The 13,975-nt window shown below is 37.0% G+C and overlaps 1 protein-coding gene across 2 annotated transcripts in view; it reads right to left on the bottom strand.

The window, feature by feature from the left end:
- Positions 1-10,108, bottom strand: part of mybl1 (v-myb avian myeloblastosis viral oncogene homolog-like 1) — a 58,217-nt gene extending 48,109 nt beyond the window's left edge. For both annotated transcript variants that reach the window (XM_028803590.2, XM_028803589.2), the window contains exon 1: positions 9,602-10,108. In XM_028803590.2, the coding sequence (XP_028659423.1) occupies positions 9,602-9,624 (23 nt within the window). In that variant the 5' untranslated portion in view covers positions 9,625-10,108. The remainder of the gene's footprint in view (positions 1-9,601) is intronic.
- Positions 10,109-13,975: the final 3,867 nt, after the last annotated feature.

Consider the following 13,975-nt stretch of genomic DNA (forward strand, 5'->3'; position numbering starts at 1 on the left):
GAGGTGAGCAACATTTATTATCTGTCAGACCAAGGCTGGAATTTGAGGAAGTGATACAAAAGGAAAAACTCTACATTCAATTCAGCTTATTTTTGTATAGCACTCTTCAATGAATGCAGGTGTAGAGCATGTAAGTATAAGAGAAATGTATACATCAAGACTGGAGATAAAAGATTAAAACATTAAAAAATACATTAACAAAGCATAATTTTCTTGACAAACACCTAGCCATAATCTAACCACATCTCAGTCTCTCATATGACGTAGCAAATCATTTTATATGAAATGTATCATACATGTTTAAGAAGGGGGTGGCACGGTGGTGCAGTGGGTAGCGCTGCTGCCTCGCAGTTGGGAGACCTGGGGACCTGGGTTCACTTCCCGGGTCCTCCCTGCGTGGAGTTTGCATGTTCTCCCCGTGTCTGCGTGGGTTTCCTCCGGGCACTCCGGTTTCCTCCCACAGTCCAAAGACATGCTGGTTAGGTGGATTGGCGATTCTAAATTGGCCCTAGTGTGTGCTTGGTGTGTGGGTGTGTTTGTGTGTGTCCTGCGGTGGGTTGGCACCCTGCCCAGGATTGGTTCCTGCCTTGTGCCCTGTGTTGGTTGGGATTGGCTCCAGCAGACCCCCGTGACCCTGTGTTTGGATTCAGCGGGTTGGAAAATGGATGGATGGATGGATGTTTAAGAAGTTCTTTCAGACTTGATGAAATGCTGCTTGCCAACGAGTATATAATAATTATTATTCTTCAGTTGTTGAGTTGTAATCTAGTGCCACACCATTCTTCACTTCCTCTTAAAGGAGGAGTTTGGTATTTTTGAAGGCAAAGTAATTTCTTCACAAACAAGGTATACATGCATTTGCAGTGCGAATTTGTGTTCCAAAGTCCAGCATTTTCCATAAATTAAAAAAAATCTTGCTCACACTAGCACTTTACAACGGATGCAATGAGGCATGAAGCACCACTGGAAAATAAAAGCCAAACACGCTCTTTGTGTTTTGATAAGAGAAAATATGTCTTCCAAGTTTCTGATGCATGTTTGTGACAACAAAATGGATCTGAAATAATCATTTTATCGCATATTCCTGGTAGTATTTTCTCAAGGTAAGGATACATTTTCTATTCATTTATGTGAGTTCTCACATATATACAGAAGTACATCAAAATAAAACCAACCACGTGGCACAAAGATTTTACTGTGAGTTGTTTTTTCAAGAGGAAACCATGGTCTAGGGGGTTAAAGCTTATTGTGTAAGACAAGAAATACTTGGTAGTGCACACAGCTAGTTTTCTTTTAAAATGGTTGAATCTCATAATATTGGTGTTTTTTTTTTTTGTTCAAAAATGATATAAGTATAGGCTATTTTACAATATGCACATAATTACAAGACACAGACCAATACTCGACAACTGTCTTGGCTTGAAAAGCAAACATATTTGGTAAGTTTTAAGGCTTTTGTTTTCTGGCTTTACACATGCCCTGTTAATTTCAATGTAAAATTTTAGTGGGGCCAAAATATTTTTCAAAATTTATAGAAAATGCTGGACTTTGGAACACAAGTTTGTGTGGAAAATGCATTTATACCATGTTTGTGAATAAATATTTTCAACTTGAAAAATACCAAACCTAATGTTTTAAACACTCTTCCTATTGTAGAACAGTTGCAATTTGAGGAAAGAATTCTGCCATTTGTTTTAAGAAATTCATATACCTTTATGTATATATATTAGGGTGGTCCACATACCAAATGAGTTAATGTTTGTAGAATCATTTATTTCTCAATAAGGCTTATTTTTATGCAATAGAGTTTACTTGCTTACCTGTAAAATTTCATCCTGATTGTGAAATATTTAGAGGTCACTCCATTCTGTACCTTTTATTTATACTGTTACTAAGTATATACTCTTGTGTGGGTTCTTAACTGGATAAGTAATTAGTAAACAATAAAAAAATGCAATGAAACAGAACATTCTAAAAATAAGGTGGAGTTTCCCAAACATTATAGATTCAGAACATTCTGGTATTAAGTAGGAGTTTCAAAAATATTCCAGTAGATTCTTGGAGAAACAAAGGAAAAGATGGCGCAAAGCCTACAACAGCCACCACTTTCCTCAACTTCATAAGCTGACAAATGGATTTAAACAGCTGAAGTTGGAGGAACAGTTAATAGAAACAACAGAATCATTCTTTGATGTCCTTATGGAAAAAAAGTAAAGAAATTTCTCCTCCACTTCTCAAGAAACCACCAGAACAGTAGACAGGTGATCCAATCTTCAATAAATTTTGTGAACTATTGATGCATGGGGGAAGTGAATGACGCAGCTGATAAACAACAATGACTTACTGACAAAGGATGAGGGAAAAATACAGTTTATTCTTTGACTGGTCACAAACAATCGCAAGAATTTTCCAACTTCATCAAAGAGATAATGTTGTAGACCTACAGTGTGGAACAGTTGTCTGCTGTTCAGTGCAGAGGACATAAAAACTACAAAATGGTGCAACCGTTAAATGTTGTTTATTTTCATTAAAATGTTATAAGTTTGTTATAAATATGATAAAGTATAAAACTAGTCTTGTGGTTGTTAGAAGAAGTTGCATCTGTTAGTTTATCTTTTTTTGGACCACCCTAATATACATACTTGTCAATTTCTATGTGCATATTGCCTTGTCATTTTCTCTTTGGCATTATGAATTGTTTTCATCTTAGTTACAAGTAATGTTGAGCTTTATTATGAATATAATATTCCTTATTTATAATGTGTGAAGCATTCAACCAACAAAGAGACAAAATTTTACTAAATTAAATTCTGAACATGCATTCGCAATAAATCAAAAAGAAAACAAAAGAAAGAGGCATTTGAAAACTGTCAAAAACAGTTGACTCATGAATACTACAAAATTAATAACAATATGAACATGAACAAGAATACAAGCTCAAAAGCCTTACAGACTGCAAAAATTTCTGTACTCAATCAGTCAAACTTGTTTGCTTAGCTAATGGCTAAGTTGTTCCACTATCTCATCCAGATACTTTTAAAAAATTTTCAGGGTTACACTTTCATTTTTGAGATTTCCATAATCATTTTTGTGAAGAAATCCTTCCATGAATTCAACTTGAAAGCACTTTTTTGGGAGTGCTTATAGATTGGTTGGTTTATAAATTACTGTGAAATTATTAAAATTTCTGTCAAAGTGGTCAGAATAACAACAAGTCAGGTAAAGGCTATGACCAGAAAAGGAGCAGAGGATGCAGATAGAGTTGCCACAATTGTCGCCTGTAAAGAAAACTTCACAAGGGGCAGTTATAAGCAGGTTAACAGCTGATTATGTGCAAATTCTTATACAACTGTTTTCCTGAGCAAACAAATGTGAGAAAACTGAAGGGGCTGCCTGGTTAAGACACACACATAAGAAGTAGGTGTAACAGTCATAATATTTTCTGTTAACAACACAAAGTCAAATTCCACATTATAAGATTGTTTGAAAGAAGTCCTAATATTGGCTTAGCATACATCGCTCTTTACAAAACCCCACTTAGAACCAATTACCATGAGTAACAACCAAATATTTTTGCAGCTCTGGTCTGTTACAGTACTTGCTAGGTAAAGAGTGGTTGGTTCATATGTGTATTCAGTGAACAAGAGAAGCCATTGCATTGCTGCCTTTAGCTACAGCAGAGTTCCAGTTTATGTGTGCCAAATAAGACGCACTCACCATTACAGACCATAAATGCAGAAAAAAATAAGAACTGGTGTACATTATTGTATTTAAATTTAACAGTGAGATTAGTATGCATTACATTAATCAGAATATGGTGCATGTAGGTGATGGTTGTGTAATAAACTATATCATTTTAGGATGTGACTTTACAGTTTATTGAAATGAGCCACATTTACTGTGTCCACAAAGGTAGTGTCAGTGACATGCTACTGTATATGTCTGTCATCTCACAGACAAGCCACATTCAGAAAGTGAAGTAAAAGAGTAAGATATTGCATGTCCATACATTTTGTGGTAATCAACTTGCATATATACAATGCCATACAGTCAGAAAATGGACGGGTACTTTGTCCAGAATTGTTTTCTGCCTTGTACCCATTTCTGCCTGGATAGGTTCAAATCCCTCCTTGGACCTTAACTGGGTTAAGCAAGCATGAAGATGTTATATAATGTTATATTACCCTACAAACACTCAAATGTCTTCATTAAGAGAATATTATATATATATATATTCATTCCTACCCTTTTGTTGCATACATCAATGCAAACTTCATCAAAAACCAAATGCCACAGCTTCAACATTTTCTTCAAGACAGACAGACGGGTTTATTGCATTTAATTTCTTAATCTGCTGCACCAATTTCAGAGTTAATGTATACTCTAACCACACTACCTTCCATTTATATAATGACCAGATTCAAACTGAAAAGGTCAAGCTCTAAAAGTATATACAGTACCTACAGGAAAAAATTCAGAATCATCTAGTCTTAAGTATATTTTCTCTTAATTTTGGAATTTATGTACAGAGTTTTTTTGTGCCACCAATTGAGACAATAGCTCACTTCAAGGTTAAAATGATGTTAGGCCTCAGAGTACCTGTTATATATGCTTTTAAAATTTCTTCTAGGTCTTAATTTATGAAACCACTCTTCCCAGATATGTGAACAACAAGAAAAATAGATCTTCAGAATGTTATAGATGTTGTAAATCAAATTCTACAAAAATGTGATGTATTCCTTCTGTAGTATTCAAACGAGTATGGACTGTTTTAATATTACTGTTTGCAGAATGCAGTGTTGTGTGGCTAGTGTGCACAGCAGGATAAGCTGAGACAATCAAGTGTTCATACGCTGACCTGTTAAATGTCTGCAACATTGGGTTCACAACTGGTCACTGAGCACACACATAAACTCTGCTTCTTGGCTCCTGTTTAAACTAAGGCACACTTTAAAGGGTCATTATAAATCACACTACTTGCACAAGGCATCTCATTAAATCAGGCTTTGTGCCTTTGTTCTCACCCACGTTAAACATGTCCAGATTTTATCTCTCAGCTCTTCGATCTTCTAGGTCGTCTGTTCAACTTTATGTCCTCATCACACTACAGCATCCCTCAGTTTGACAGCAGTATTTCTGCTCATTGTGCACAGTCTACACTCCATGTTCATGTCTTCTTTTCTTTAAATCTTTCTCTGCTTTACATTGAAACCTTCATTATTTTGCAGGATTTGGGATTTGTCTCAGTTTTCCTTTCAGGTACTTTATAAATAGGAAATAAATATATAATCTGAGTATCTGAGAAGACCTGCCAAACAAAATTACATCACATAGATCAGGTATTGAATAGAATTAAACTTAAATGCTCACTTTCCTACCTGACACTAAGATCAGACCGTCTATCTAAAAAGGCCCAGAAGGGATGTTCTTTATAAGGTGATTATGGTCTCTAATGTGTGCAACCAGCTACTATGTTGTCATTCCATAATAACTGGAGTAGTGTACTGGGCCCAGAAGTATGCCAGACAACTGAATACACTATTACATAAGAAATGCCTGTTGCATTACATGACTGACCTTGAGCTCACTTCACTTGATGAAAAGGAAATGACTGCAAGATTAGAGGACATTATAATAATAATAATAATAATAATAATAATAATAATTTTTATATAGCGCTTTTATCACTACTTAAAGCAATTGCAGGTTAAGGGCCTTGCACAAGGGCCCAACAGAGTAGAGTCGCTATTGGCATTTACGGGATTTGAAACGGCAACCTTCCGACACTAGTGGGGTTTTTTTACACTTGCATTGCGACAATCCTCTATCCTAGATACTTATAACCAAGATACTGTATTTCATAGGAATAATATTTCTTTATTGTCACTGTAACTGTTACTCCAGCCTAGGGGAATGGCACTAGAGATACTGGGAACATTGGAATCCAGGGATGAAGAGATTCAGTCTTATAATTAGACTGGCCAGAACAAATTCATATAATACTCAGGTTGGTGTGAACTGTGACTATGTCTAACTTTGTCTATGGCTTTCTTTTATAATTAATCCAGGGTCACCCAGAGGTTCACTTTGTTCAGAAATTTTGCAGTCTGTAGTTTTTGTTTTTGTCTTCTTCATGGTCAACTGGCCATATCTCAACTATAATATTAAGGAATTATGTTAACAAAGATCTGTTTTTGCTAATCAATTTGAAATTGCTCTTTTATTGTAACTTTATTTGTGTTTACATCATGTAATTTATACAATTTGCAATTTGTATTTTAAGTGTAAATTTGTTACAGTGCTCTAAGTATGTACTCAGTGAAGACTACTATATAAAATAAATTAACATGACTATACATTAAACACAGAGTAGGTCCTGCAATGATGTAAATGTTATTTCTGACTGTTTTACAGCATGATTTCAATTTCTGTGTTGCTGCTAGAGCAAACAAATGTCCTATCTGTTTCAATAGCCTAATATACTGTATGTCTAGCTATGATAATTTAAAAGGATTGTAGGAAGGGTTCTAGGATTCCAGTTCATCTCCTGGACTGGAATCAGCAACATCCCGCTGATGAACCCAGCTGTGTATCAGTAAAAGTAGTTCCTTCTGAGCTACGAGGAATTGCCCATAGCCTACAAGGCTAGTTTTGCTCTTCTTCAGTTTGCAGTGGTGATGTTGCTGCTCTGTCCTTGTGACAAGTTCACTCCTTGACTCAGTTACGTGTTCCCATAGGCAAAGGGCACACTATGCAACTTTGACTCAGAGAGCATAATAAATTTAATGAATGTAGTTGCTAAATCTCATTGCCAGATTAAACACGTAGGAATTGCAGGGGTTGACAGATTACATAACTTGCTTATGACTTTTCAGCATTGTTTCAGATTTCCAAACTATGGAGAATTCTGCTCATTTTGATGACCTAGCAGTACCAGTGACTGAACAAATGTTTGCTAGATATGGCGAGTTCAGGTGTAGTCTCTGCCCGTTTTTATTCTTTTTCCATTCATTCATGATATTTTAATGACTCTTTTTTTAATCTTTTAATTATAATGACCTGCGGTGGGCTGGCGGCCTGTCCAGGGTTTGCGCCCTGTGTTGGCTGGGATTGGCTCCAGCAGACCCCCGTGACCCTGTAGTTAGGATATAGCGGGTTGGATAATGGATGGATAATTATAATGACCAGAACAAAATTACAAACCAGGAACACAATGAATTAGACTTTTGATCACATGCTACATAGTCTCAGATATTCCAGAAATGAATGTGCACACTTGTGCAAATTTAGTGAAAATCAATAAAATGCTTCAACTAGTACGTTTCACTCCTTATAATGAAACCAAGAAATACTAATTCCCCAATGGGTGGTGGGAATTTGGAATAAATTTTCCAGTCATGTAGTTTATAAGGAGATCCTAACAGCTGCTAAGATCAGACTGGAAAAGTTATTGGGTCAACTCAGCTAACCAAATACTCTACAAGGACTGAATGGTTTGGTTTATTCCTATTTAAATTTTCATGCAGCCTTACTCAGCATTATTTCACTGAAATAAAAAGCATCAGATGCTGAATACAAATGAAAATTAGCAGAACTATGGTAATATGTCAGCATCAGTAAGCGATTAAACTCGTGAAATGAATGTAATTTTTCTCCAGATTTGGACTATTCGATGATAGCAGTATTCTTGGGAATAGGATGTTGCATTTTTATGTGTCTGTGGAGCTAGTGGAAAATACTGTACATTGAAGGCACAATCAAGGATGCTGTTGAGAATTTTCCTGGCAGCTACAGAGCACCAAATTACATCCAGGTGGCAGACAAAATACATGCAAAACTATGATGTGCAGCATGTCACTAAAGATTAATTTTTCTGCATTCCCACTTGGATGGGATCCCTGCTGATATTAACGGTGTCAGTAACAAACATGGTGAAGGCTTTTACCAGCACATTCCAAGGATGGAAAATCAAGGCAAGCAGAATCTCTCAATGCTGGCTCTCTATTTCTCGGCACTGAAATATTTTATTAAAGCAGGTACTTATGGTACTTATGATGAGCATAAATAATCATACATAGCACAAACACAAGGGCTAATCTTTTGGCTAACATTATTTGCACATCATTTTAATTGCATTCTGATTCACAATTTATTAAACCATTGGTCCTTTGGAAAGCAGGGAAATTAATCTGTAACAAAAACTCATAATTGCGGCTCGAAGCGACCAACTTTCCTTTACCGGTCAGCGAAGATTTAAGTCAGAAAACCGTTCAGGGTACACTGAACAATCGGATAATGATAAAACATTAATAAACAGCGTGTCCCATAAAACAAGCATAAAAGAAAAAAATGTTTACATTTCCATCTAAATGAGACTAACTTACTAACACGGATGTGTATGTTACCTCTCTCAAGTAAAAGTGAATGACCCCCGGGCTGGGCTTGTGATCTGGAAAGGTTGGGTATATTTAAGCTGTCTCTGCACCAAAAAAAATATTTTTTGGCAAACGGAACTTTTGTATGTAGTAATAAATTGCCTGCCCTGTGCGCCTTTACAAAACTGAAGACTGGATTATATGTATGGTGTCAAATACGAGTACAAAATAACCCATCAACCTTCATATACCTCGCCTCAAATCTGGGCCAAACAACATGACTTCGGTCAAAAGTCGCTTTCACGTACTCGATTCGCAATCTAGTTTGTATAAAATCTCCTGATACATTGATTCAAATGAAACAGCCGCTGTAAATGGAACGTAATTGACTCCTTAACTTTCGTACTTTCATAAATAGAACATGACGTGATCCGAATATTTTTTTATTTAGCTAGACCATAAGAAACACGAGTAGTGAATGCTCTGCGCGACCTAGCTGCAGCTCAAAACTAAATGAACAACAGTATATATATATATATATATATACATATATATAAAAGTATAGTAACTGTATTTGTATAGACAAAATGCACCTGCCACAGTATCAGGCCCCTATAAAGTGAAACGAGTAAACAATAATAATTAAGCAGGGTGTCCTTTTTCCCCATTATTAAGCCATTGCAACTTATATTCAGTGTCAGGTGTAACATTAGGTAATGGAACGCAGGTTATGCCGCTTTTGATGGTCACTAACCAAACAGCAAGTGCAAAATAATAAAAAGTGACTACAGTAAGTGCAACGAACTCGTGCAGTGGTGAAGCACTCTTATTTATTGTTTCGTCATTTTTTAAATTGACGATTACACTCTTAGTTCATGTTCAGTCGTCTACACGACCCATATTAGTTGGACATTTGGAGTTGTAGGGCACTCTAGGTAAAGCAGGCGCCGTTGGGGCAATAGATCATTAAGCAGCACGCGCTACTTGAATCGTTTCGCTATGACTTGCTATGACAAACTATAATCAGATCACAGGCATGGGTGTGGGGCCAAGCGAGTTTAATATTCTTGTCACCAAGGCCAACAACGACTTATCCAGCGCAGAAGTTTGAAGAGCTGAGATGGGAATGAAGCCAAACCGGTGAACTGCCGACAACAGGTCAATCACAAACCTAAACAGCACAACTTTGCCCTCGTACTAAAAAACCGTGACAGTGACGCACTTACCTGCGACACGTCCTGCTGGCCATGCTGCTGCAGATGAAGTTGTAAAATTTCAACCTGTGCTGTAACTTGCAAACAGCTCCTTCTGAATGTTGAGATGGTTTCTACTAGTCGTCGTCTTTTATTACAAAAAAATCAGATTTGTAGTTCAGTTTCTAAGCAGCTGTCACTCCTGATCAGCTTTTGTCTCGAACACATATATCAAACTGACATGTATCTTTTTTTTTCGCCTGACAGTAATTATCGGTAACAGAAATGACATCAAGTGCTCCCGGAGATGTTGCAGACAGCTAGGCACTGATTGCGATCGATTGGCGTTGTATCCAACATAATGCAGCCTTGAATTTCCCCGCTGTATGTGCTCATTACCCAGTTTCGCTCCAGTGAGCTCTGCTTTTGGATTTTTTGTGCATCCCGCCGATTCTCCCGCCCAGCCTCCTGCGAAAAAAAACACTTTGACAGTGAGCAAGCGTGAAGGTGACGTGAACATGGGCGGACCAGAGGTGGTGAGCTGAGTCACGTGACTCCACCCGGCTCGCCTCGAAAAACAATCTCATTTCCTCATAAGTAAAGCAGATTTTGAAACGGGTAAAATGAGAAACTTACTGAGGATTTCAGAGGCAGTCAAAACTTTAGCTGATCTGTAAAATTTCATTTTAGTGAACAGTTAGCGTTGAGTGTAGTGTGAAGCTTCTTCCATGACTTAAAATAATTTAATATCGTTTTATTTTACAGAATGTGCACGGCGCATACAACAAAAAACTTTAGCCGGTCCGTCTGTCCAACTTTATTTTTGTTGATGTTTCGAAGTGAACGTTAAAATAATGAGGCGAGGAAGGGTAATTACATTTTATGTGTACACCAGCAGTGTCCCTTAATCTGCCAGTGCGCCATGAATATAAATATATAGTAATTTTGTTATAAATGTAAAATTTCTTGAAGCGGTATTCTTTAAGAAAACACGCTATGCTGTTTATGACAAGGAGAACACCATGATATCATGCTTGGCGAGTTACGGAAGGCGTGGCTGACAGAAATGTATTTGTGAGGGTGGGGGCGTTATCGCCAGTAATACCATTGGATAATAAGCGGAGTGTTCTCACTTCTCTCCGCCCCATTGTGATGGGCTAGGTCTAGGAGATGGAGGCCGAATGCCTTGATGCAACACATGCGCAGATGCATATTTTTTTTCTTGGTTCGCGCGCCGTTTGTTTTGCTTTTACGCATGCTCTGTGCTAATCTCCCTGCTCGCCCCATGTTATAGGCGTGTACGTTAACTCAGTTCTGTCTTAAGAGCTTTGGATCTTCGCAGATGCAGAAGAAAAATACCTGTCAATAGAAATGGGCACAGTTAAGCGTTTTTATTAACCGTAACAATAGCACGTTCAAAAAGAGGAATACTACATCTTTAAGCTAACTATATCTACATCTGTTTTTTACCATTCAAGTTTTCTTGGTCACCTACTAAATACGTACTAGTTAAGTTGACTGCTGACCTTGAATGTCTCTTTGCTACTGTGTGTGCGTGCCCTTTGAGGCAGCCTTTTCCTGTTTAGATCTAGTTAATCCTTCAAATTCAGCATGATTTTGTCCACATTGGCTCTGACTTGCACAACCCTGTAAAGGAAGCAATGTGTTACGAAAAGGCAAATGTGGAGGAATTGTTTAGTTAAAAACATGTCAGTTACTAACATAAACTGAGTGAAAATGCAATTATCTATGCATTTTGCTTTTGGTTTTAACAAAAGTAAATTAATGACAATGAAGCAAGGCTGATTTACAGCATTAGCCCATCCATGCATCAGCAACAAGGACACATTTTAGGAAAATGATGCAAGAATTTATTGTAGGAGAGAGTACTGATGTATCTGTTGTGGAGAAACATAAATACTAATAGTGTATGACTGAAAATTGGCATTTAGTCCCATAAAACCCAAAGTTTAGAATGTGTGAGTAAATCAGGTAAACAAAGAAGCAGAGACCCTGTAATATACTGTATATGAGACACAATGTGAAAGGAGCTATTGTATGCACAGTTGAGACATTTGTTTGTTATTGTTTGTACGGAATATGAAAGAGAACGTGCAATAGCATTATCTTTTTGTTTTCTTAATGAAATAATTTTCTTGAGAAAATGAAGCTTTCCTTCTAGTGAACACTTGAAAACAACTGTTAACGACGACATGTAAGCTTATCTGCATAATGGTGTTTTCCTAGTATTATAATCCTGTTGGATGAGTTGTTGCATGTCTGCTTAGCATTGCTTTGGGTCAAACTGCATCCACTAATGTATGCACAATTTCAGTACCACATTTCAATCTAAGTACAGTATTTTTTGTAAACCCACCCCCTCTCCCACAGTTGTGAGTTTATCAAAGCTGTCCATGCTTCAAATGTAATTTGGTCCCTCGCTTCAGCATCTCTTGCGTATTCTTTGCAGAATGCCCTCTTGGTTCAAACATGATTGTACTTCATACACAAGATCTTTAGTTACTTGCAGTCCATAATGTATTCATATAATAAGCTAAATCTCAAGCTGTATGGGAAAACATTTTGTTTTGTTGAGATCTTAAGAAAATTATTCTGTAGTCTCACATGAAAGCAATAAAAAAATAAGGATATTGCACTTCCTTGATTAAATTATTGCATTATCTTGAGAAAACTATAATAAAATATTTAACCAGCTGAGATGGGTACATGTCACTCCTCTCTTCAGGTCACTAACTACATTAGGTCCCTGTAGCAGCACACACTAAGTTCAAATCCCTGATGCCTGCCTACAGAGTAGTCCGTGGGTCAGCACCTGAGTATATGGAGACACTAGTGAGGTGCTATACTCCTTCTCACCCACTCAGGTCTACCGGGGAACAGCATCTGGTGATGCCTCCTCTACATGGCATCAAGTGTCAATCCAGAGTCTTTTTTTGTGTGGTTCCTAGTTGGTGGAATGAGCTGTCCAGCTCCATCTGAACTGCTGACTCCCTCAATGTATTTAAGAAGAGACTGAAGACCCATCTGTTCTGTAAATATCTGTCTAATTGACTAAGGAAAAAAAAACAAACTTTGCTCTGTGATCTTCCATACTGTTGGTTGATTTGTTACTACATTAAGTTTAATTGCTCAATTGTTAATCTATGTTTGTAAAATTTATTACATCTTTTCACTTGTGGCAATCAACTTTTATTACCTGTCCTATTACACTTGCTGAACAAACAAGCCCTAGCCTTATGTCACTCGACTATGTTTACCTCATTTGTAAGTCACTTTGGATTAAAGCATCTGCCAAGCAAATAAACTGTATCTCTCTATTATAATAAAAAAATCCTGCGAAGAGACAAGACTTAATGGAAGATTCTTTCAAGTCCCACGAGTGGAGACTTTGGCCATGTGATGTTTTCAAGTCACACCCTCCTGTCAACCATTGAAAACCACATAAACAGTACTCGGACCTCTGATTCATGTGAATGCTTTTGATAGACACAGTTCTTGCTCCGACGAGATGAGACATTTCATCACAAAGGGCTATCAACAGTAAAAATGAGTACACAGGCAATCCTAGCACTGAGAAACGGTGAAGTTAAACAAATTAATGTCAAAAATGACGATTGGTTACACTGCAAATTGGTTAAATGCGTATCAATAGACTATGCTTAAACAGTTGGTGGTGATCGTACAGAAGATGAAAACATCAACTAACAATATTCTGAAGAATATCTACAACCGTTAACACCATCCGGTCTTCCTCTGCATGAATTAATGTAGAAAGAAGGATGTATCCAAGAAAGGTAATGTAGTACATCTTCAGGGGATAACATTAAACAACAAAGGAGATCTTGATATGCCATTCATATTAAAATGTTAACAGTTTCCCGTTAGAATAGCTTTTGCAAAGACAATTTACAAATCTCAGAGACAAACATTTGAAAAAGTTGTTTTATTTAATAGAGAGAAAGAAATGAAATTCAATCATGTGCAGTTACACGTGGCATCGCGAAGAAAGTCCAAATAAAATCACAACTCAATGCGATATTGACGAAAATTTAATTCAAAAAATTGTTTTTACTTAAGTTTTACAGTAAAAGTGAAAGTTTAAAAATTTTTTTGCATGTTAATTTCAAAGCCAAACAAAACGAAATCGTATTACGGAACGAATAACTCTAACACAACTTGAAACATAATTTGCATTCAGATTATTACGCTTTAATATTTTTAACATGGTTAATTACTCGCTGTGATGTAAAATAGTAAATTGTACATCCGCATCCCCATACGCAAGGGTCAGAACTGCAAAGAAGCTAGCGTGTAGCGCAAGCACATGGGTTTTGCGAGCAAAGCAAGCAGGGGACAAAGACCCCCTAGTAATTGTAGAAAAAAAAA

This window comes from Erpetoichthys calabaricus, chromosome 6 (assembly GCF_900747795.2).
Source record: "Erpetoichthys calabaricus chromosome 6, fErpCal1.3, whole genome shotgun sequence".
Lineage (NCBI taxonomy): Eukaryota > Metazoa > Chordata > Cladistia > Polypteriformes > Polypteridae > Erpetoichthys > Erpetoichthys calabaricus.